The sequence below is a fragment of the Falco rusticolus genome, chromosome 18 (genome assembly GCF_015220075.1).
Source record: "Falco rusticolus isolate bFalRus1 chromosome 18, bFalRus1.pri, whole genome shotgun sequence".
Classification (NCBI taxonomy): Eukaryota; Metazoa; Chordata; class Aves; order Falconiformes; family Falconidae; genus Falco; species Falco rusticolus.
In genome coordinates, this window is record NC_051204.1 from 3,312,497 (window position 1) to 3,332,991 (window position 20,495).

Sequence of the window (20,495 nt, forward strand, 5' to 3'; positions counted from 1 at the left end):
GGAGGGGGGACACAGGGTGCTCATGCCGGGAACGTGGGGCTCGTGCGCTCCCCTCCTTGCACCAGCCCCTCAAAACGCTCCGGAGCCCCGAGCATGTCCCGGACCCGCAGGACCCGCAGTGCCAGAGCAGGGGTGCCTGCTGCAGAGGTGGGGGCTGCTTTGCCAAAACTGGGGGCGGGATGATGACAGCGCTGTGGCAGAGGACAGTCCCGCTCCGGAACTGCAGGCTGAGCATCTGGGGATGCCATTCACCAGCAAAGCCCACCCTGCCGGTGGCCGTGCCCATCACCGCGGGCAAGGTCATGTCATCCTATACAGACCTGCGGGCCCTGCCACTCTCCCCAGAACAAATCCCCTTAATTGAGTGTCTAATTAATACCTAAAAATACAGCCCGCAGCTGCTGCCGGAATCTGCCCTGCAGCAAAGGTGAGGCACTGGATCCGCAGTGATGCGGCCTCGTAACCTTGGGAAGATGCCCCAAGAGCATCGTGCGGGTACCCGGTGCCCTGGGGGGTGCTGTAGCGTGTTGGGGTGGCTCTCTCTATGCTCGGGTAGCTCGCTCCTCACCGGGGAGCTCTGCTGGCACTGGGTCTGTGGCTGCAAACTCATCTGCCCGCTCCCTGCACGTGGCACTTGGGTTTTTGTGATCATATGAGGTTCAGGCAAAGCGGAGCTGATGGAGCCTCTGTCGCTGTGCCATGCAGCTGCTGTCCTGTTTGCCCTCGGTGGCCGGGGATGGCCAGCCGTGCCGGCTGCAGCACATCCCTTCTGTGGCAGGCGCTGGCTTTCCTCCTTCTGATGCCTGCAGGTGCTGTGGCCGCTCCTCGCAGGGTGCCTCAATGATGATGATGATGCTGTTGGAGGCTTTCATCCCTTTTCCTGCTCCTGGGGGTCTTGTCTACTTCAGTGGCAAAACCGGGAGGGAGAGATCCTGCCCCCTCTGCCAGGTCCTGTCTTGGCTGGGATTTCTGGGCTCTTGACCCCTGGGCTGCAGACCCAGCCCAGGAATATGTTTAATCCATAGATTTGGGCTCAGGGATGTGCCAGAGTGGCTTGGTGTGGCTTGTCTTTACTGTGGTGGTGGGCAGTGGTGGGCAGCCCTGGGACCCTGTGCCCCCCCAGCACCCCAGGGAGCAAACCCCTCGGCCGTGGGGCTGTGCAGCAGCAGCAGCTGGGTTTTGCTGGTGGAGCAAACTCCCTGCGTTGGGTTCCTGGTGATGGGGGAGGAGGCATTTGCCTGCCCTCTTGTTCCTCTCGGTGGTAAATGTAAAATATATAAATTTTTTTATTATTTATTTAATCTTTTTTTTAAGGCTAGTGCGCTCAGTGCAAACCATACTGACAAAGGCAAGTGGAAACCCTTGCAACCCAACCCCAAATGCCCGGGCCAGCCGTCTCAGATGATTTGATGCAGAAATACTGTTTCACGCCTCAGAAGGTTAATTATGCATCGTTCACCCATTTCTGCTTGCCTTTGCTCCCTCTCTCCTGGCTGTTGCAATAATTTTATTTATTTATTTTTAAACAGTTTCACAGATTTCCCTTCTGGGCGACTCTGGAATTAACTCGATCAATGCACGCCTGATGAAGCAAAATGTAATTTTTCCCCGGAGTCAAGCCTGACTCCGGGACGGCTCCGGTGCCGCTGAAGAGCCGCCCGTGTGCGCTCTCCCAGAAAGAGGTCGTTACTGCCCGCAGGGCGAGCACTGGCTGCTCAAATTCCGAAAATCTTTCAAACTTTGCATTTCAGATTCGTAGCTCAGCTCCTGCACCAGCCTGGTTTCTGCCGGCGGAGGGTCAGGTGCCGAGCAAAAAGCAAAGCGAACATGGGAGAGCAGCACCAAACCCACTGCTGGGCAGGGGTCCCCATCCTGCACAGCGGGGTGAGGGGGGCTGCAGGGGGGGCGAGTGCCTCGGCGTGGTCGCGACGTGGTCGGTGGTTCTGCGGGAGCACTCCATCCCTTGGGCACTGACCGCTTTCGTCCTCCCGCGAGGGACTGCTGCTGTTCTTGGCAGCTGCCTTTGAGGTGAAAAAGAGCAAAAGAGCCCAGAAAGAAATAAAAAAAACCCAGGAACAGTGGCCTTGACCTTGTTCCAGGCAGCGGGACAGGGCTGCCCAGGTGGGCTGGAGGAGGGAGAAGGTGTGAACGCGAGATGCAAATGAGCTTTTCCAGCTCACAGCATTTTGAAACCTTATTTATTGTATTTTATTCATTTTTTTCTTTAACTTTTCTGCCCTCCGAGCTGTGCACAGGCACACGACCCCAGCCCAGGCCCTCCGTGGGTCAGAGGATGCTTTCCCAGCAGGGGGATGGATGAATCCAGGTGGAAAACCTCAGCCCTCGGGCTGCTGAGCGGGGCAAAGCGCTGGGACGGGGAGCAGGCTGGAGAGAGATCCCCTCTGTGCAGCCTTCCCTCCTTCCCAGGGGCGTTTTTCTTTTAAACAGAAAATTATTAATAACTCCAGGCTATTTTTAAATCACACGCCGGAGCTCGCGGCTGGTTTGCGGGGGACGATGCGAGGCAGGTGGCAATGCCTGGCCGGGGAGCGGGTGGCTCCAGTGCAGGAGCCAGCGGCTTGGAGCTGGGGGGAGCCCATCCCTGGGGATTTCCCCCCAGAATACCTGTGGAGGGGCACCCACACGGCTTGGAGGGTCGCAGGGGTACCCCAAATTCAACACCTTTGCAAAGCCGTGGCGGGGGCTGCTCAGCTCTCTGCCCCCCACCTGGCACGTGCTGGGGTGCGTGGGGTTGGGATGCTCCTTCGGCTGCTGCCGGCACCGAAAAAAATTCCCAGCTTCGGTAAGGGGGAGTCAGCGTGGGGAGCCCAGGGCTGCGGGGGCTCCCGTGGGAGAGCCTGGGGAAGGGGCTGCTGCCCCAGGGGAGGTTTTGAACCTTTCAGAGGGTTCAAAGCGAATTCCTGCACATCTGCTCTGCCGCAAAGATGCTGTGTTGGGCTTCGAACTGGCATGCTGGTTTTGAGCCCCAAAGGCAGAGGGGTGCCCAGGGCACCCCCAGGCTGGGACCTTTCACCGAGGAGGGTCCGGAGCCTGTGGCAGATGGCCCTGTGTGGCATGTCCCCATGTGGCGTGTCCCCTCACTGCGAGCAGGGGCCACCAACGCTAATGCTGCTCTTTCCCCTCTGCCTGCCCAGGTCCCTCCGGACACAGCAGCCCCCTCTTAGCGTCGTTGCCTATCCCCGGCCGTCCCCTTCATCCCCCCTTGGACATCAAGCACTTTCTGACCTTCAGGCTCAACGGGACGTCACCGCTCAACCTCTTCCCCAACTTCAACACGGTGAGTCCCACAGGGGTGGGTGGGCATCGGCTGCCGGACCCCTCCTCCCTTGCAGGACTTCCTCTTGTACATGGCACCACTTCTCAAACCCTGGAGGGTAATTTCTGTCTTAATTACTGGGGTCTTTGGCTGCTGGATGCTGGTGCAACACACCCGCCCTGCCCTTAGCTTGGAGCGGTTCCTGCCCAGCCATCACCCTTATATACCAGAATTAAAAAGATGGTGTATTCTAACCAAGATCAATTGGATTTTGCTCCTGGAATCAATATTAATAAAGTAGCTCTGGAGAGCAGTTAATTAGTTGAAAAATAAATAAATAAAAGGAAAGAAAGAGAAGGTCTATAAAGACACAAGGAGCATGGCTGGTGCTGCAGGTGTTGGGCGAGCCTGGTAGCTGTGGGGCTTCTCCTGCTGCCTGGCTGGGCTCAGGGTCCCCAACCTCGAACCAGAGGACCAAGTGCTTGGGTTATGCAGTTACACGTGTGTCTCTGCAGACGTTCTGTTACATGTCTAAATTGACGTGGATGTGCCCAAAGACATGTGACAGTATCTCGGGTGTGAAGCGGTGTTTTCCCAGCTCTGTGCCGCTCTCCCCGGCTGCTGCCAGCCCAGCTCGGGTCTCCATCATCCACCCAGGTATTGCCCTGCGCCTCTTGCTGATGGGAGGGATGGGATCTGCTCCAGGAGCCCCTCTCTTGCCTTGCTTTGAGTCCCTGCCCTGGTGTTTCAGCCGCCTGGGGTTCTCTTGAGAGCGGGCTCCTGGCATCGCTGAGGAGCAGGTTTTGCTGTGCAGAGGGAGGTGGGGCGGTGGGGAGAGGGACCTGGGGCTGCTCCCCCCTGCAGAGGCACGGCTGATGTTTTTGCGTTTGGTAAATGCCTGGTTTTTTCCCTTGTGAGCCTGGAGCCAGGACTTTCCTGAGCTGCCTGCTTGCTCACCAGCCTTTTGTAAATGGCTTTGAGATTAAACGTGCTTGGAAGGTGCAAATTATCACCGAGATCTTCAAAGACAGCCGTAGAAATTAAGTACAGGATTCCTGTTGCTGTTGAATGGGATTCAGCCATGTAACTCCTTTAAGCTCTCCTGAAATCCCAGCTTTAGCCTGTCTCTCCCCTGTGCTAACAAGCAGAAACAGAGGAGAGGAGGATTTTTTTTGATGCCATTAAGGTTGCTGCTCTTTGTCTGGGCTCCTTTTTATAGTCGCTGGACTCAATAGCTAACTTGAACCAGACCCTGTTGTTTGTTCTCCTTGGCTCCTGCCTGCCCCTGCCTTGGCACGCGTCCTCCAGGGTTGTGTTGCTTTAAAAAAAAAATAATAACAATTTGGGAAATGAATCTCTTGCTGGAGCTGCCCAGCCCTGTCGAGCTGCTTCTGTGCTGGGTGGGGACTCCTCTGCCCCAGGGGGTGTTGGACATGGGGATGGAGGTGCTGGGGGCACCTTGAGTTCATTGCTCTGAGCTCACATCGGTGTGCAATATTAGCTGAGCGAAGCCAGCCCTGACTGTCTGGGGGTGTGAGCTGCCCCTTCGGGCTGTGTTTGTGCTGGAGAGGCGGCTGAGACTGGGGGTGCGAGGGGTTCAGCGTCGTGCATGGGCAGGCGGCTTCGCAGGGAGCCAGGGTAGGGTCCCGGTCCTCACGGTGTGCAGGGCTCGAGCATCCCTGCGCCCCAGAGCCGGGCAGGCAGCTCCTTGTTTCCCTGCCCAAGTCACCGTGATGCCAGGTCAGCCTGAGGCAGCTGAGCCTCAGGGGTGATTTAGGAGGCTGGGAGGGGGTGTCACTCGGGGTATTCTACTTTTTGAGAGAGCTGCCATATCGGAGTTGCTATAAAAAGAAATCTGAGGGTTTGCCTTTGCTTACCCGGCGTTGCTGGTGATGCTGTGCAGGATTCGGCGCTGCCCCGCAGAGCAGGAGCAGTTTGCAGCGGCACAGCAGAACACTTTGCACTTTGAGCAGGTCACAAGGCTCCCACGAACCCAGCAGATGTTTAACTCTGGAACAAGCAAAACCTTTCCAAGCTGAGCTCTCCTGCCACTTTAACAACAACAGGCGGGGGGGGAAAGCCCTAATGCAACACAGAAGATGCGTTTCATGCTCAAAACGCCCTTTTGAGCTCTTGGGATGTTGCAGATCCTCAGGACCCAGCAGCACCTTGCAAACCACAACAGGAGACGCAACCTGAAGTGATGCTGTGTCCCTGTGAATTCCCGTTTCTGACCTCGGTGGGCGGCAGGGAGCTCAGCACAAGGATCGCTATTTATATCGGTAGGAACATCCAGGGATAAAGTAATGTGAGTCAATAAGAATTGACTATAAAACTGAGATCTTTATTCTCCAAGCGTGTGGTGCCCAAAGCCTGCCTCTGCTGGGAAGTGCCAGGAAGGGGCTCAGCCCACCTGGCTGCGGGTGCTGGTAGGTACCGCTGTGGCACAGACCCTCACCAGCCCCGGCAGAGAGCTGGGAACACTTTTTCATCGCTGAAACAGCAGTGATGGAGAAGCTATGGAGAAGTTGATGGTGGGTTTGTATTTTTATTCAGAGAGAAGTACAAGGGTTCTGAGGTGGCATCCGGACTTTGGTTGCGCTCGGTGCTGCGTGCTGGATGGCGCCAGGCTGGGCTTCCAGTGAAGCCCCCTGCGCATGGCAAGCGGACCGTGCTCGATGGAGCGAGGGGTGGCCGTGGCAAGGGGTTCTTCAGCCCGCCGGGGGTGCTCCATGGGGCTGGGTGCCCGAAGGCTTTTCAGGATGCGGTGCTTGCGTTTGCTGTGGGATGGCAGGAGCAGTGGTGCTCACCAGCTGCACTGGCTGTGGTGGGATGCGCGGGGCTGGGGTGAAGAGCCAGGCTGTGGTCCAGGGGTGCTCGTGGCTCCGCACCTGCCTGGGGTGGTCGTGGGCAGCATGGGTGCTCTGATGGGCACAACTTCTTGCCGCGCCGTGGGGCCAGGCGATGGGGGCTTTGCGAAAGCAGAAGTGGTGTAAAGACCGAGGTTGGTGCCATCGCCTCACGCCCCGGGAGGACGAGGGGGTCCTTTGCTGGCACCACTCAGCACCACTGCCCTGGAGTTGGTGCTTGGCCACAGCCCCGGTGCTGCTGGCTTCAATGGCAGGTTCAAGTTCAGGCCAGGACAGTCCCCAGCCACCTTTGCATCCTTGTGCCAGCATCCCCCTTTCCTCTGCATCCTCCTTGGTCCCCCAGCCCTGTTTGGTGCTCGGGGGGTGGATGAGCCCATGGGAGCCACCAGCCGGGTACTGGCAGCTGATGCTGCTGTGAAGGTTAGAGCCGTTTTTCTTTTCTTTGTGTGGAAAAGGTAGCTGTTTCTCTTGAAAACAAGTGCCGGCCCTGCTTCTGGCCACAGACAGGCAGCGCAGCGATGCTGCCTTTAGGACATTGCAATGTTTATCGTCAGGGGTGGAGCAGCATCTTTGCCATCTGTAGCTTCCTCCAGGTCTCCACTGAACTCCAAATGCTTCTTCGTTTATATGCCAGATAAGTGAGTAAAATTTCATAGCAAACAGGCACTTCATTAATCACCTGCTTTTACCATTCTGCTCACTCCTGGAAAGGAATTTGGGGTCTTGATAATGGCTCTGTTGTCCAGGCATGTGCCTTGAAGACTGATGCACCTGTCTCAGCAACGAAATAGCTTTGCAGAGAAATACGATCGCCTGAAAACCCAAGGCTCTACTGACAGCAGGACTCAGATAAGATAATCTTCCTATGCCACAGGGTAGGAGAACAATACTTGCATTATAGATTATAGCCGTGCTCGAACAAAGAGGTTATTCTTATTTCCAACGCCCCCCTTAATAAATGCATTTCGTTTAAAACAATTATGGCTTTTCGAAGAAGTTTGCTGCCTGGACTGAGGAATGACGCCGAGCCCCGGGGAGAGACAGAATCACCAGGGGCTGTCATCAGCCGGCAGGTATCTGCCCCGCCGGCAGCGGGAGCAGCGTGCGGATAACCAGCGCTGCTCTGCCTCCGCGCTCGCGCCCGCCGAGGTACCGGCAGCTGCGCCATAACGTGTCGTCAGCCTTGTGGTGTGGTTAGGGCACGGTGCATACGTGCAGCCCGCGGTGGCTTTGCATGGGCACCCTGCCCCCGGTGAGCTGTGCCCGCGGCGGTGGGCACCGTGTCCCCTCCCCTGGCCCTTGCTGGGCTGTGCGGCGGCAGCTCTGCCCCCCCCTTCGGCTTTGCGCAGGGATGTGGCAGCTCCGTGATGCGGAGCACATGGAGGGTTAATGGCCGGCTGCCCATTTTGATCGCTTGTGCCCCCCGTTTTGGTGGTTTCCCCTTCTGCCAAGTCTCTTAGGAACTGGCGTGGCACTGGGAGGTTGAGGGCAGCAACTGGGAGCTCAAACAGAAACCGATAATTTGCCACCCGTGACCCTGGTGTCTGGTGGGGGGAGAGGGACCGGGGGGACACGCAGGGGAGCACGGTGGGGTTGGGGAGGATGGGGTTCCGTGGTCTGTGCCCACACAGTGGCCTCATCCCCTCTGCCAGACTACTGTAGGCATTTGGACCCTGCAGATTTGGGGTTTTTTTGGAATTTTTTTTTAAAAAATGTCCAAGAACAGGCATCAACAGAAGGCAGGTTGCCCTGTGCGGGGGGTGTCCCCGAGGCCAGTGGGGCTCCTCTGCAGCCCCAGCCGCTCGCTCCTTCCAGACACCAACCAGGCATGAGCTCTGCCGGCGTTTGCAGCGGCTCCTCGGCGAGCGTGGTGGGTAGGGGGGCTCGCCGCGTCGCGGTGCCATGCCGGGGCAGCCAGCACGGCACGGCACCCAGCCGCCCTCTGCCTTCCTTCCCCTTCCAGATGGACCCAGTGCAGAAGGCGGTGATCAGCCACACCTTCGGCGTGCCCGCCCCGCTCAAGAAGAAGCAATTCATCTCCTGCAACATCTGCCACCTGCGCTTCAACTCGGCGGTAAGCGGGGCCGGTGGGCGCGTGGGGCCGGTGCCAGCGCCTGCGGCTCGGCAGGAGCATCCCGCGGTGGGGATGCCCGGCGTGCAGGTGGCAGCTCCTGGGAGCTCTGCCCTCCCTCGCTCTGTGCCTGCTCTGGCTGGTGTTTCCACCGACATCTCCCTGCCCGTGGGCCCAGGCGCTCCCGATGCTGCCATGTCCTCTGTTTGCTGTCCTGGCTCTTTTTGCTCCTTGTCATTTTGTTCAGGTCTGTTCCCTGCTGCCTTGGTCTCGGTGTTTGTGCTTAAGCTGCTTTATCAGCCTGTGCAATTCATATCTGGTCCTTGGGAGCTGAATATAATCTTCCCTGCCTTGGCTTGCCAGAGCTCTGGTGTGATTGTTTTTTTTTTTCCCCAGCTTTTTAGTCTAAGTAAATCAACCACCTTGTAGAGGGGAGGAAGGAAACATTCATTCATCCCCGCGGTAATGAATTGCACACAGCTGATCTTTGGTGGGGAGAATTGATAAAAAGGTTTGAAAGGGAATTCTCGCTCGAAGCTGGTAGGAGAGGGACCGGGCTTTGCTGGGAGTGGAGCGGCAGGAGCCTGCTCCGCACAGGCAGCAGCTCGGAGCCCTTCGCTTGGGTGGCACAAGCCCATCTGCCCCCTCCTGCCACCGCTGCGTGCAGGGCAGCGATGGAGGCAGGAGCCTCCCACGCTCAGCCCAGCCCGGCACATGTGTTACCAGCCTGGGAGCATCCCCTGGCCTCGGCTGTCCCTTCCCGGAGGAGCGAGGCAGCGCTGAGCCCCCGTGCCCACGGGACGATGCCCCCGAGCGTGGTCTCATCTGCCGGAGCTGCCTGCGCGCTCGGTGTCTGGCAGCGCACGGGCTGCCGGGAGCTGCTCTCGCCTCCCCGGGGCAGCTGTGCCCTGGCCAGCCTGGCTCTGCCTCCCACCGCGGTGCTGGCCCAGCCTGGCTGAGCTGTATCAGCACAGCCCGGGGCTGGGCGCTGCCCTGCCAGCCAAAGTCAGCGTTTCTGGGCTTAATTATTCTGCTCCGCAATGAAGCGGCTCAGGGAAAAGCATCGCTTTCCTCTTCCATGCTGCATCCTGGCTGGAAGCGCGGTGCTGGGAGAGTCGGTCCCTTGTGGGCAGCCTGAGCCGCTCGCCCCCCACCCTGCCCGTGTCCCCCCCGCCGAGGTCACATCTGCGGGAGAGCACGTGCTGGTGCAGACCCTCACACGCCACTCGTGTCCCTGCGCAGAGCGGTGCCGGGTGACCTACTTAGGCTGCAGCCCAGCCCCGTTATCTGGTGGGAATTTATTGTATTTGCTAATGAGGCCCCGTGCTCGGATGGGCCGTTCGCGTTCCCACGTACCCAGCATCGCTGCGCAGCCCCGGACACTGTTCCCAGCCCCTGGAAAGCCATGGGGGGAGGGAAAGGATGCTTCTTCCTACCGAGCATGGGGAGCCTCAGCCGGCCTCTGAGAATGCCGTGCAAATTAATCCGTGCTACTCAGTGGTACAGTGTCTTAATTCATATTGGATTTATAAATCACGAAACTGCGGTTGTTTTTAGGGACAATGCGGCATTGTCCCTGACTGCAGCGTACACAAATGTTCGGGTGATTTTCTTTTGTGTATGTTTTTATCAGTTCGGTGCAGGCATGAACCCATCAACGTGCACTTCATTATTCAGCATTTGCTGGGAGAAGGGAGCCCGTGAATGTAAATTGCATGTCAGACACCCGTTAGGTTACAATGGGAGACGTGTCCTCCCCGCCAATGTACTTTTTTATTTTATTTTTACAGCTAGCAATTCATTGCATGTTTCTGAAGCCGTAAATTTTGCCTGAAAGCTTCTTTAAAAAGTGACTTGATGCATTTAATCGGAGCGGGGTCCTTATCTTGGGCGTGCAGTGCGGTGATGTCTTAGCAAAGTGATACCTTGGCCCGAATACATTTGTGTGCAGAGCGGTCTGGCGGGAGGAGGAAAGCAGCTTTGTGCTGCACCCAGCTAAAAATACAACCTTTGAGGCAGCCCTGGCCCCGGGGAGGATGTCACCAGGGGAGGTGGCTGCACTGGAAACGTGTTGAAGCGGCCACGGCTCGGGGCTGACCCCTCCGCCCGTCCTCCCTGTGTCCAGCCGGGTGCCCGGCCGCAGCACCGACACAGCCGTCCCCATCTCTCCCTCCCCAGAACCAGGCAGAAGCCCACTACAAGGGCCACAAGCACGCGCGGAGGCTGAAGGCCATCGAGGCCATGAAGAACAAGCAGAAGGCGGTGGGGGCTGCGGCGGGGGCCACCGGCCGGGACGGCACAGCCGACTTTGCCCCCAGCCCCGAGGGCAGCGGGGAGCCCAGCAGCACAGGTACGCGGGCAAGGGGTGTGGGGGGTGTGTGTCCTGTGCCAGCAGCATGTGACACCGGAGCGAGTGACCTGGCCGGTTCCCGGTGGTGTTCGCGTTCCCAGCCCTGCAGCATCCCGAGGAGCCCGATTAAATCCTGAACCGCAGCTGCCTGGTGCCTGAGCATCCCCCTGCATCCCGCTGCTGCTCGGGCTGCGATTAGTGCAGCGTAAATGCCACCGCCAGCGTTAATAAATGAGCTTTTGTGCTCCACGGGGTCCACAGCACGGCTGGCTGGGGGCAGTGGCGCGGGGAAGGGGTGGAAATCCAGCCCAGGAGCCCCTGGGCAGGTCACGCTCCAGGGGGTACCTGGCCCCTGTGCGTCCCTGCAGCGCTGTGGGGAAATGGTGCGCAATTCCCCTGGGATTTGGTGTCTCTGGGAGATGTTCAGAACGGCTGTGGGAGGGGCAGTGTCCCCGGACCAGGGCTCTGCTGCCGCGCAGGGATGGGGCTGGTGGGAGCCAGCAGCACCGGAGCTCACCGGGGCGTTTGGGGAGCCAGCCCCGCCGAGCCGGGCAGCACCGGAGCTCACCCAGGGGGTTGTGCTGATCCCGGCTGCCCTGAGCTGCAGGGAAATGCCGTGTCAGGAGAGACCTCGGGAAGAGCCATCCTTGAGGGGATGAAGATGAGCAAGCCGTGCCTGAGATGGCCTTGGGGAGGGCGAGGGTGCTCGCTGGACTCCAGAAACCCCGTTCAAGCCCAGAGACCTTCCCCTTTCTGCCCATTTCTTTCTTTTTTCCCCTTTCCCCCTTTCCTTTCCCTCCTGCCAGCTCAAGCCAACGGTCTGCAGGAGCCTGAGGGGGAGTGCAGCAGCCTGGGGCTTGTGCCCGGTGCCGAGGAGTCGCCAGGCGAGCTGCCGGGCAGTGTCGCCCCATTGGGCTCCCCGCCGGCCTCGGAGCTGTCGGAGGGCACCTCAGATGCCACCAGCGTGGCCTCCTCGGCCGCACAGGCAGCTGAGGCGCAGGCAGCCGAGTCGGGCAGCAGCATCAGCTCAGCCCCCGAGAGCGAGAAGGAGGGGAAGAAGAGCAAGCAGCACCTGTACTGTCCCACCTGCAAAGTGACTGTCAACTCCCTGTCCCAGCTGGAGGCTCACAACACCGGTAAGGGCATTGGGGATGGGGGGATGGGCCCCCTCGCAGTTCCATCCGTGCACCGCCCCGAAACGGCAAGCGTTAATGAATATTGTCTTCATTAGAAAGGGGTTCGTTAAGGTGGCTTGCAAAGATAAGTGGTGGCGGTGTACCTGTGCTGCGACTTATGGAGTGAATTTTAGCAAGGTCAAATGCTCTCCTATTGTTCATGTCGCTTAATTAAAGACAATTTTCAGATGCATTTAATCAAGTGATTGGAGGCTACTTTATATTCCATTGCAGTGTGTTTTTAAGCTGGTAGTGACCTGAGTGCCAGTGCCTCTTTCAGACCCAGGATAATCCTTCCAAAAGCAGCTCCGCGGTTCGGGCTCGTGGTTGTTTTGAGAAGCCCTTTGGGAATCTCACGAGCTTTGGAGCCCAGCAGCAAGCGGAAGAAGACTCGAGGCAGGCAGGAGTCTGGGGGGGGTGGTGGTGCTCTGAAGCCTGGGGATGGCTGGGCCCCCCCCAGGGGTGACAGCCGTGGTGCAGGGGACCCTCGGTGGGGTCTGCAGCGCCAGCTCCTGGCTCACCCCTTTCTCGGGAGGATGCTAAACAAGGACGGGCACCCCAATTTTAAAGGGAAGGGCCTTCCCTCCCCCAGTTCAGCAAGAACTGGGAACCAGTTCCCCCAGCCCCAGCTGCCTGCCGGGGCGGCAGCAGCAGCCGTGCGCAGGGTTGGCTCGGGACACCGCTGCGGCTTAGCTGCAAATGTGTCCTTTTGCTTTTGTCAGCTCCGGTTACAAGTTTAGGAGCTGATTTGAGGAAAAAGAACAAACAAACAAACAAACAACATGTTTGCAGGCTTGTGCTCCTCCATGGCTGTCACATGGACTCGGGCTCCTTGCTTAACGCCTTAAAAAATAGAATGAATTAGCGGGGGTTTCAATTACTTGCTCACCCCCACCCCGCCGTGCTGGCGCTGGCAGGGGCAAGACAGAGCGCCCTGTCCCCAGGTGTGTGAGGATTTCGGGTTCCTCCTTCCCCTCCTCCTGTAACCCTGCTGAGCTATTCCTGGCTCTGCGGCCGGATCCTCTCTGACCTTGGGCACAGCTGAGATGCTGCAGCATGGCAGGCGATGTGTGCCCGGCTCTGCAGACTCTGCTAACGCCCGGGGACAGGCGACAGGCTCCAGCACATGCTTAAAATAGCAGTTTCTCCAAAGGTCTGGCACATGAAGAGCAGGGGAGGTGGGGGGGGATGTCTCCGAGAAGCTGAGCATTGCTGGTCTGCCTGCGAAGTGCAGCTGGCCACGAGAGCTTGGCAGGGTTTGGGAATGGGCTGCTGCATCCCTGGGAAGAGTCTGGATTCTCAGGCAGGTCCCTGTCCCCTCTGCCTGCCAGTGCTGCCGGGCACGGGGGTTGGGGGGGATGCGTGGTGCTGTCAGGCGGGTTGCTTGGAGGGCATCCTTCTTGCTGCTGCGGTGCTGGGTTTGTTTGCAACGTCAGCGTTCGCTGAGCATCCCCTCTGCCACCCAGGCGCCAAGCACAAGTCGATGCTGGAAGGTCACAGCACCCAGATGCGGCGAGGCCGAGGCAAGCTCCTGTCCCGGGCAGGGCACAAATCCAAGCGGATCGGCAACAAGGGCAGCATCAACATCCAGAACAAGGCGTTTCACTGCCAAGTGTGCGAGATCTACGTGAACTCGGAGACCCAGCTCAAACAGGTGACGATGCCAGGCCGGTGCATGCCTGCAGAGCCCTCTGGGGGGGCTTGGGGTGGGGAGGGGTGGCGTAACCTGACTGTTCCCTGCAAGAAGCTGCTGGGCATCCCCCGTGGACCCCAGTGGCGTGGTGCTGTGGGTCTGCCCTCGCTGTCGCGGCTCTGGGTCACCCGGCCGTTTTCCTCTCGCAGCACATGAGCAGCCGGAGGCACAAAGACAGGCTGGCGGGGAAGCCGCCCAAGCCCAAGTACAGCCCCTACAACAAGCTGCAGAAGAATGCTGCCCTCGCAGTGAGTATTCTCAAGGTATCTGTCTCCCTGCTCGTTACCCACCTGGTTTGCTCTCCGAAACGTCGTTTGCCACGTTAGCCATCTCTTGCAACAAGAAACAAAAGGGCTGCTTTTCTTAAAGCCTTGGTTCCCGTGATACAGGGAGGGCGGGCTATAGTGGTGACAGGAGTTTCCAGTCTTTATTCCCGGGAAGGAAAGCATGGGAATAACTTGGGAGTCCTCTGGCAGCAGCGCTTGGGATTCTTCCACCTGTTTTTGTGGTTTCTGAAGGGGAGAGCTGTGGTGGTTGGGTGCTTGGGGCTGGCACGGCTCAGTTGAATCAAGCCTAAGTGTTTGCTCGCAGAGCCACACAGCTTAGCGGAGAGTTTGGCAGCAAAAGTCATCCCAGGGCACCAGAGGAAAGCACTGATGCAGAAAACAGCCCAGGCATTGCAAAAGCCAGGGTAGGGGGCAGGTCTGTGGGCTGGCGGGATGGGGCTGAGGTGACGACGGGGGCATCCCTGCGTGCCCTGACCCGGCATGGGATGGGATGGAGTGCATGTTGGGTTGGGGCCAGGGGCTGCATTTACTGCAGAGACGCGTGGAGAGCTCAGCTGAAAGCAAACATGGGCAGGGGCTGCTGCGGGGCTGCCTGCCTGGCCGGGGGAGCTGGGGCTGGGGGCTCTCCTCCAGCTGGGTGCCTCACGGTGTCTCTTCCTCCTTCCCCACAGTCCAAGCTGGCTTTGCAGAAGCATCTCACCAAAACCCTGGCAACCCGCTTCTTGCCGAGCCCGCTCACCGCAGCCGCTGTCTGCGCCATGCCTGGCCCCCTTGCCCTGAGACCAGCCACTGCCACCACACTCTTCCAAGCCCCTATCCTCGGACCAGCCCTTTTCCGAACGCCACCAGCCCACGTCCGCACCACGCCGGGCCCCATCGTCTTCGCACCCTACTAGAGCCGCTCGCCCGCCGAGGGTCCATGTGCCGCGGACCGGGCTGTGCCGCGGTGGCTGCACAGTGCAGGGCGGCACTGCTGGGTCAGCTGTTCTTCTGGCTGGTGGGAAACCATAGTCATAGACCTCAACCCCGGCTTCTCCTTCGCTTTGAGTGGGCTCCTGCTGGAGCGAGATACCCCGGCAAAGCCCAGCCAGCCCCGTCGTGCATCCCTGCCACTCCCCCTGCCCATGCCAGCGCTGTGCTCAGCAGAGGAGCCCATCGCACAGCCGGGCGGCACGCAGGAGACGATGGTGCCCGAGTCACCGGGACCATCTTGCGGCCAGGGACTGCCTGGCCCTGGCCCGCTGGCTTCTTGTTCATCCCCCTCCCAGTTGCCAGACTGGAAGAAGAGGAGCTGGTTGGTCCCTGGGGGAAGGAGCATCCTTCTGGCAGACTGGTCCCTGCTAGCCCAGTGGGAAGGGAACTGCGATGGGAGCCTCAGCCCAGCTCTTCCTGGGTGAAATGACCCCAGCACAAGCAGAAAGGTGGCAGTTCCCCTCTCAAACCGGGCTGGCTGTGCCCTCGCCAGCCCCACACTTGCCTGTGCTGGCTGGGGGCTTCCATGCTGCCCACCAGCCCCCTACGCCCCACAACCCCCTACGTCCCACCAGCCAAAGAGCCCCTGCGGCGGCAGGCACCGGCCACACTGACCGTACCTTCACTCCGAGAGCAATAGCCGAAGCCCAGGGCCGGTGCCTCCTCCCTCCGAAAGCACAGTGCCCCTGCCCTGGCCCCCAGAAGCACACAACTTGGGCACGCATCCAGCCCATCCAGCCCATCCAGCGAGGATGGGAGAGCCGGGCCACCCGGTGCAGGCTCCCCGAGGAGATGTCCCTGTGCTCGGTGCCAGCTGTTTGCCTCTGTCCCACCCGTGGGGGACAGCCCTGCCCCTACCTCCCAGGAGATGCTGTGTGAGGCTGAGTGAATGTCCCTAAAGCACTTTCGGTTCTCCAGTGAAAGGCAACGCTGCTGCTCGCCTGCCGGCCAGCTGCCATGTCCAGCCCTGCAAACCCCGTCCCTGTTAGGAGCTTCCAGGGAGTTACCGATGATTCCCCAAAACAAAGGTGTCCCCAGCAGCCCGGACAATCAGGTACAAAGGAGCAGGCAGCACCCGTAGCCTACGCCTGGCACTCTCCCTGTGGTGCTCCCGTCGTAGCCTGCAGAAAGCTGGGCTCACAGGGACCCCGAAGCCGTAGCTCTGCTTTTCACTGTGCTCAGAAAGCCCAGCGCTGACCTGGTCTGAAAACTGTAACCGTGGCGCTCCGGGTTTGCAGCGCGCTGCTGTAAATAGAAATATGCAGGAAAGTTGCGACCCAAATGGACCTTACGCTGGAGTGACAACCCACCCCGATCTATGCAATCCAGGGGGAGCAGCTCGCCCACCGCGTTTGCTGTCTGCGTTTTACTTTGGTGCTCACGCTGTCTGGACAGCCAGGAGTTGTGGTCTGAGCAGAAGAAAAACAACGCGACGCTTGGCTCTGTGCAGACAATTCCCTTCCCGTCCTCTGGCCCACTCGGGAGACCTCTGCTGTGGGCCACGTTCTCTCCCAGCCCTTGGGAAGCGGCTGGTCGGTTTGTGGACCTGGGAATCCACACGCACAAGCACACATATCTGACGCCTTGGCCCTAAGAAACACCTGGATTTCACGAGTATTTTGCCCAGCACGTTCCACCGATGCTCAGGACGGGGTCCTGGCAGCGGGAGGTGAATGGGAACCGGCCAACGGGTAACTCACACGGCTGAAATGCTTCTGCTTCCCAGAGCTGGTGGGAAGGAGCTGGAGCCTCGCGCGAGGGCAGGAAACCTGCACAGAGGGAGCGGGGCGGCACGGAGCCATACGCCTGCGTCTGGAGGGCCTGTTTCTCATGCCATGGGTGGCACGGACCCGTGGTGCCACTGCTGCGCTCCTGCCGCAGAGGACAGGAGTGTGGGGGAGCCCCTGGGTACGGATGCATCTGCTCAGGGCATCTCCTGTCCACCCCAGGGAAGGAGGAGGGTGGAGAGGGGCCACCAGGAGAAGATCCAAGCTTGTATGGAAGGCTGGAGGTAGACACAACCGAAAGGTCTTGCGGTGGCGGTGGGAGATATGACTTGGAGCGCCAGCTGAGGGAAGGCAGGCTCCCAGCAGCAATGGCTTTGACGAGGACAGGGAAATGGTCCCGCAGCCCAGGGGACACGCAGCCTGGACCCTGCGACCCACAGGACAGGAGCCTTTGCTGGCTGGGACCCATGGGCAGCAGAAGGGACGCAGCTCCAAACAGCGCCGCAGTGCCAAGCAGCCCGTGGTCAGCTCAGCTCCAGCCCTCCCCCTGCTCATCTCACTGTGCTCTTCCCCAGGCCACCTCACCGGTCACTTCCAGCCCTGGCTGCCAGCAGAGAAGGGCAGCGTGTCCCCTCCTGCAACGTGCCCACCAGCCTCAGGAGCCGGGAACAGCCAGCCGCGGCTGTGCTCCAGCCTGCAGGAGCCGCTCGACACTGGTGGGTCGTTCCCCTGCGTTTTGTTCTAAAAAGCCTGTGCTGGAGCCAGCAGCGGCTGCTCCAGTCACCCCTCCACCAGTGGAGTCCTAATACACTCCTATACTTGGCACTTTAACCCCTTGAAAGCCATTCCTTCTAATAACAATAATACTGCAACGAGCTGCATAAGAACACACTCCCTCTATCGCATCCCCCGGCTCCAGAAACCCTCCCCGCTCCTGTGCTATCCAAAGCATTTACTGCCTTTGACTTAGCGTATGCTGTACTAGGTAGTAGGGCATAGTCCATAGCGCTCAATAACGTGTGCCCCTCTGTAAATAACCTTGGAGTGATGTGAACAGTTTGATTAAAAAAAAAAAAAACAACAACCAAACAACAAACCAAACACACAAAAAAAAATCCCACAAAAAATGGAATAAACAGACTCTAGGGACTTGGCCAGTACCCCTCCTATAATGTTCATTGTATATTTTTTTGATGTACTATAACTGTTGGGGAAAAAAAAAAAAAAAAAAAGGAAAATATTTTGATAACCGAATCTCATCGCTTTATTGTGTTACTCAGTAAATAAAAGGAACAAGTATAAACAAGCCAGGGCTTTCTTGTCTTTTTTTTTTTCTTTCTCCCCCTAGATCCAGACTAGCTGACGGGAACACATGTTGCTGGGCAGTGCGGGGACACCTTTCCCTTGTCTTGTGGCGGTTCTGAGAGGAGAGTCAGCACCGTGACAGATGGGCAGCGAGAGCTGCCAGAGCCCTAAGCATCGGGGCGTGCAGGCTAAGCACAGTGCCAGCTTCTCCAAGGTCATGATTGAGTCTGCACTGAGGAAGAGGAGGGCTGCAGTGTGGTGGATGGGCACCCTGCCCTCAAAAACAGCACCTTGCCCTGCACTATATATTTACTAGGGCAGGACAACTGAATACTCCTGCACATAAAGGAGCAGTAGGCACTGCAGGTAAGGGGCAATCTGCCAGGAACTCTGCTGCAGCACCGCAGAGCCAGCTGGGGTAGGACAAGGGAGAGCTGCTCTGACAGCGGCTGAGCTGGAGGCAGGGCCAGCAAATGGGCTCTTCTGACATGGTATCAGTAAACGTAAAACTGGAGCAGCTCAAGAGTGAGGGAATTGTTTCCTCTGGCCCGGCTGTGCTTGGCCATGGAGCTGATCCCCACCTGCTGGCCAGCCCCACTGTGCCTCCTCTCCAGCAGGCCCGCCGGCCTGCTAGCCTGTGCCTGGAGAGCGGAGGGGTTCGTGGGGGATCCTGGCTTTCCTGTAGCACCTCCAGCATCTGCAGGGGCTGGGCAGTGAAAAGAGCAGTCCCTGTCCCAGTGCAGGGAGATGGCTCACCTCTCTCATCCTCAAAGAGCAGCCCCAGCCCTGGGACGCCCATTCCTTGTGCCACCATGCTTCCCGCAGGCTCCGTGACACCCAACAGGCTTGGCAGGAGGTATGTGCAAGGGAAGTAGGGAGGTGAGGGAGGGGAGGTGGCAGTGGAAGGGAAAACAAGGCTCAGCCATCCATGGATCCGCTGCCCTTGTTCTTGCGACTCAGGGGAAAAGCAGACTTGCTTTGTGGCTGTGTCATTTTACTGGCCAGGTAGATGAACGGCTCGATCAGCGTATGCCGGTCAGCCACAGACACCTCCCACAGCTTCACCTTCTCGCCCTTGGCCCAGTGCTGGGCTGCGTCATGGTCCACCCGGCGCTGCTCCTGCAAGTCACACTTGTTGCCCAAAACCACGATGGTGACCTGTTCAAAAAAGGGCAAGAAGAATCCCTGAAGGTACCAAAATGCAGAGCTGAGCAGTGCTGTCTGGCTCTGCCTCAAGGCCCTGGGTGCCAGCCCAGTCCTGCAGCTAATTCCCTCTCCATGCTAAGGCTCCCTTCTGGCAGCTTCCCCTTCTGTTCGGGTCTGTGTGTCTCAAACCAGCCCAAAAGCGGGAGGGCCTGCTGAGCACTTAGACACTCAGAAGGCATCCCAGGACAGCAACCAGTTACAGTTGAGAGTCTAACAGAACAGGGAAACAGGGAACCCTGTCATCGACTTGTGACAAGCTAGAGAAAAGGGGAACCTCTGGGTGCGAGCTTGAACAAGGGGAGCAGATCCCACTTTGCAGCCCCTTTTCCCTGGGATTCTCACCTCTTTCTTGTCTTTGGACTTGTCAATCTCCTTCTTGAGGAGCTCCACTCGCTTGAAGGACTCCTTGCTGTCAGTGCTATAGACCAGCACGTAGCCATCCGTGCAGGAGAAGCAGTGCTTGGGAAGCTCCAGGCCATCCCGCAGGCCCCGCGTGTCGTAGAAGCGCACCTGCTCACGCACCCCCCGGTCTGTCTCAATGGAGCCCACGTAAATGTCCTCCTGTGTCTCAATCATCTCGGAGCCTGCCAGAGAGGGGGCAGGGGGGACATGGGGACCCTGGCCCAGGAGCTGGCCGCGGCACAACCCAGAGACCTGTCCTGCCAGACACAGGGCAGGACAGCGAAGCTTTCCTCCTTCCCCACTGCGTGTTTGGGGGGTCTCCAGGCACAGCCCTGCCCAAGGGGGCCAGGCCCTGCCCCCCCGCAGCAGGGGGCTGCCCAGCACCCAGCAGAGCAGCCAGGCGGGCCCCCCCCCCCCCCCGACTCACCAACCACATGGTTCCCGTACAGGAGCTGCTCCAGGATCGAGGTTTTCCCAACAGAGGCCTGGCCGCACACGACCACCTTGCAGCTCTTCCCCATGCTGCCTCACCCTGGGCTGCCGGAGGGATCCGCCTGCAGGACAGGGCACTCAGGGGGGGCTGGGGGGCCGGGGGGCTGCCAGCGCTGCTCGCACCACGGCCCTGGCCGGGGACACGGGCCCGAGGGGAGGCCGGACCCAGCCCGGGGGGCGACACGGGCCCGAGGGGAGATCGGACCCAGCCGTGGGGGGGACACGGGCCCGAAAGGCGGCTGGACCCAGCCGGGGGGGAAACACGGGCCCGAGGGGAGATCGGACCCAGCCCGCAGGTGCCGGAGGGGATGCAGCTGTGCCCACAGCCAGTGCAGGCCTGAGGGGCGAAGCGGCCCGGAGGGCAGCCTGCGGGACCGCCCGGGGAAGCGCTGCGGCCGGGCCGGGCCCGGGGACCGGCGGGGCCTCACCTGCGCGGTGGTGCCGGCGGCGGAAGGGGCGCGGCGAGGCCCGGCGGACTCACAGCGCCCTCTGCGGGCGGGCGGACTGAGGCCTGCCGGGATCCCCAGCCTGCGGGGCCAGCGCTGAGCGATCGGGCAGGGCCCCGGTGCCCGGTGCCCCCTCCGGCCGTCCGGGCCCACCCCCCGGCCCCCGCCTCCCGATGGCGGGCGGACCCCACAGCCGCCCCGCCCCGCCCGAGCGCCGCTCCT

At 59.7% G+C, this 20,495-nt stretch overlaps 2 protein-coding genes across 10 annotated transcripts in view; one reads left to right on the forward strand and one right to left on the reverse strand.

The window, feature by feature from the left end:
- The window catches only part of ZNF385C (zinc finger protein 385C), an 80,832-nt gene extending 63,282 nt beyond the window's left edge, over window positions 1–17,550 (forward strand). The window contains exons 1-8 of one of the 6 annotated variants that reach the window (XM_037410961.1): window positions 3,313–6,785; window positions 6,894–7,296; window positions 8,111–8,221; window positions 10,397–10,568; window positions 11,375–11,704; window positions 13,210–13,397; window positions 13,586–13,699; window positions 14,395–17,550. In XM_037410961.1, the coding sequence (XP_037266858.1) occupies window positions 7,165–7,296; window positions 8,111–8,221; window positions 10,397–10,568; window positions 11,375–11,704; window positions 13,210–13,397; window positions 13,586–13,699; window positions 14,395–14,619 (1,272 nt within the window). In that variant the 5' untranslated portion in view covers window positions 3,313–6,785; window positions 6,894–7,164 and the 3' untranslated portion in view covers window positions 14,620–17,550. The other 5 variants (XM_037410962.1, XM_037410963.1, XM_037410958.1 and 2 more) reach the window with 5 other exon arrangements.
- Window positions 17,551–17,745: 195 nt separating this feature from the next.
- Window positions 17,746–20,425, reverse strand: NKIRAS2 (NFKB inhibitor interacting Ras like 2). Of its 4 annotated transcripts, none has more exons than XM_037410970.1 (4): window positions 20,256–20,425; window positions 19,763–19,889; window positions 19,276–19,517; window positions 17,746–18,885 (listed from the first exon to the last, which is right to left on the reverse strand). In XM_037410970.1, exons 2-4 carry the CDS (start codon window positions 19,854–19,856, stop codon window positions 18,646–18,648), a joined length of 576 nt encoding a protein of 191 aa, XP_037266867.1. In that variant the 5' UTR covers window positions 19,857–19,889; window positions 20,256–20,425; the 3' UTR covers window positions 17,746–18,645. The 4 variants fall into 4 exon arrangements, with proteins under 4 accessions (XP_037266867.1, XP_037266872.1, XP_037266871.1 ...); XM_037410975.1 differs by lacking the exon at window positions 20,256–20,425 and adding an exon at window positions 20,073–20,249 and having other exon boundaries at window positions 19,783–20,032; XM_037410974.1 differs by lacking the exon at window positions 20,256–20,425 and having other exon boundaries at window positions 19,783–20,249.
- Window positions 20,426–20,495: the final 70 nt, after the last annotated feature.

Excerpts from the sequence above, each read along its gene's own strand:
- NKIRAS2 (XM_037410970.1), bottom strand. The coding sequence starts at position 19,856 with ATGGGGAAGAGCTGCAAGGTGGTCGTGTGCGGCCAGGCCTCTGTTGGG. Across the intron at positions 19,518-19,762 it reads GTACGGGAACCATGTGGTTG|GCTCCGAGATGATTGAGACA; the intron begins GTGAGTCGGGGG and ends CCTCTCTGGCAG. Across the intron at positions 18,886-19,275 it reads AGTCCAAAGACAAGAAAGAG|GTCACCATCGTGGTTTTGGG; the intron begins GTGAGAATCCCA and ends TTTTTTGAACAG.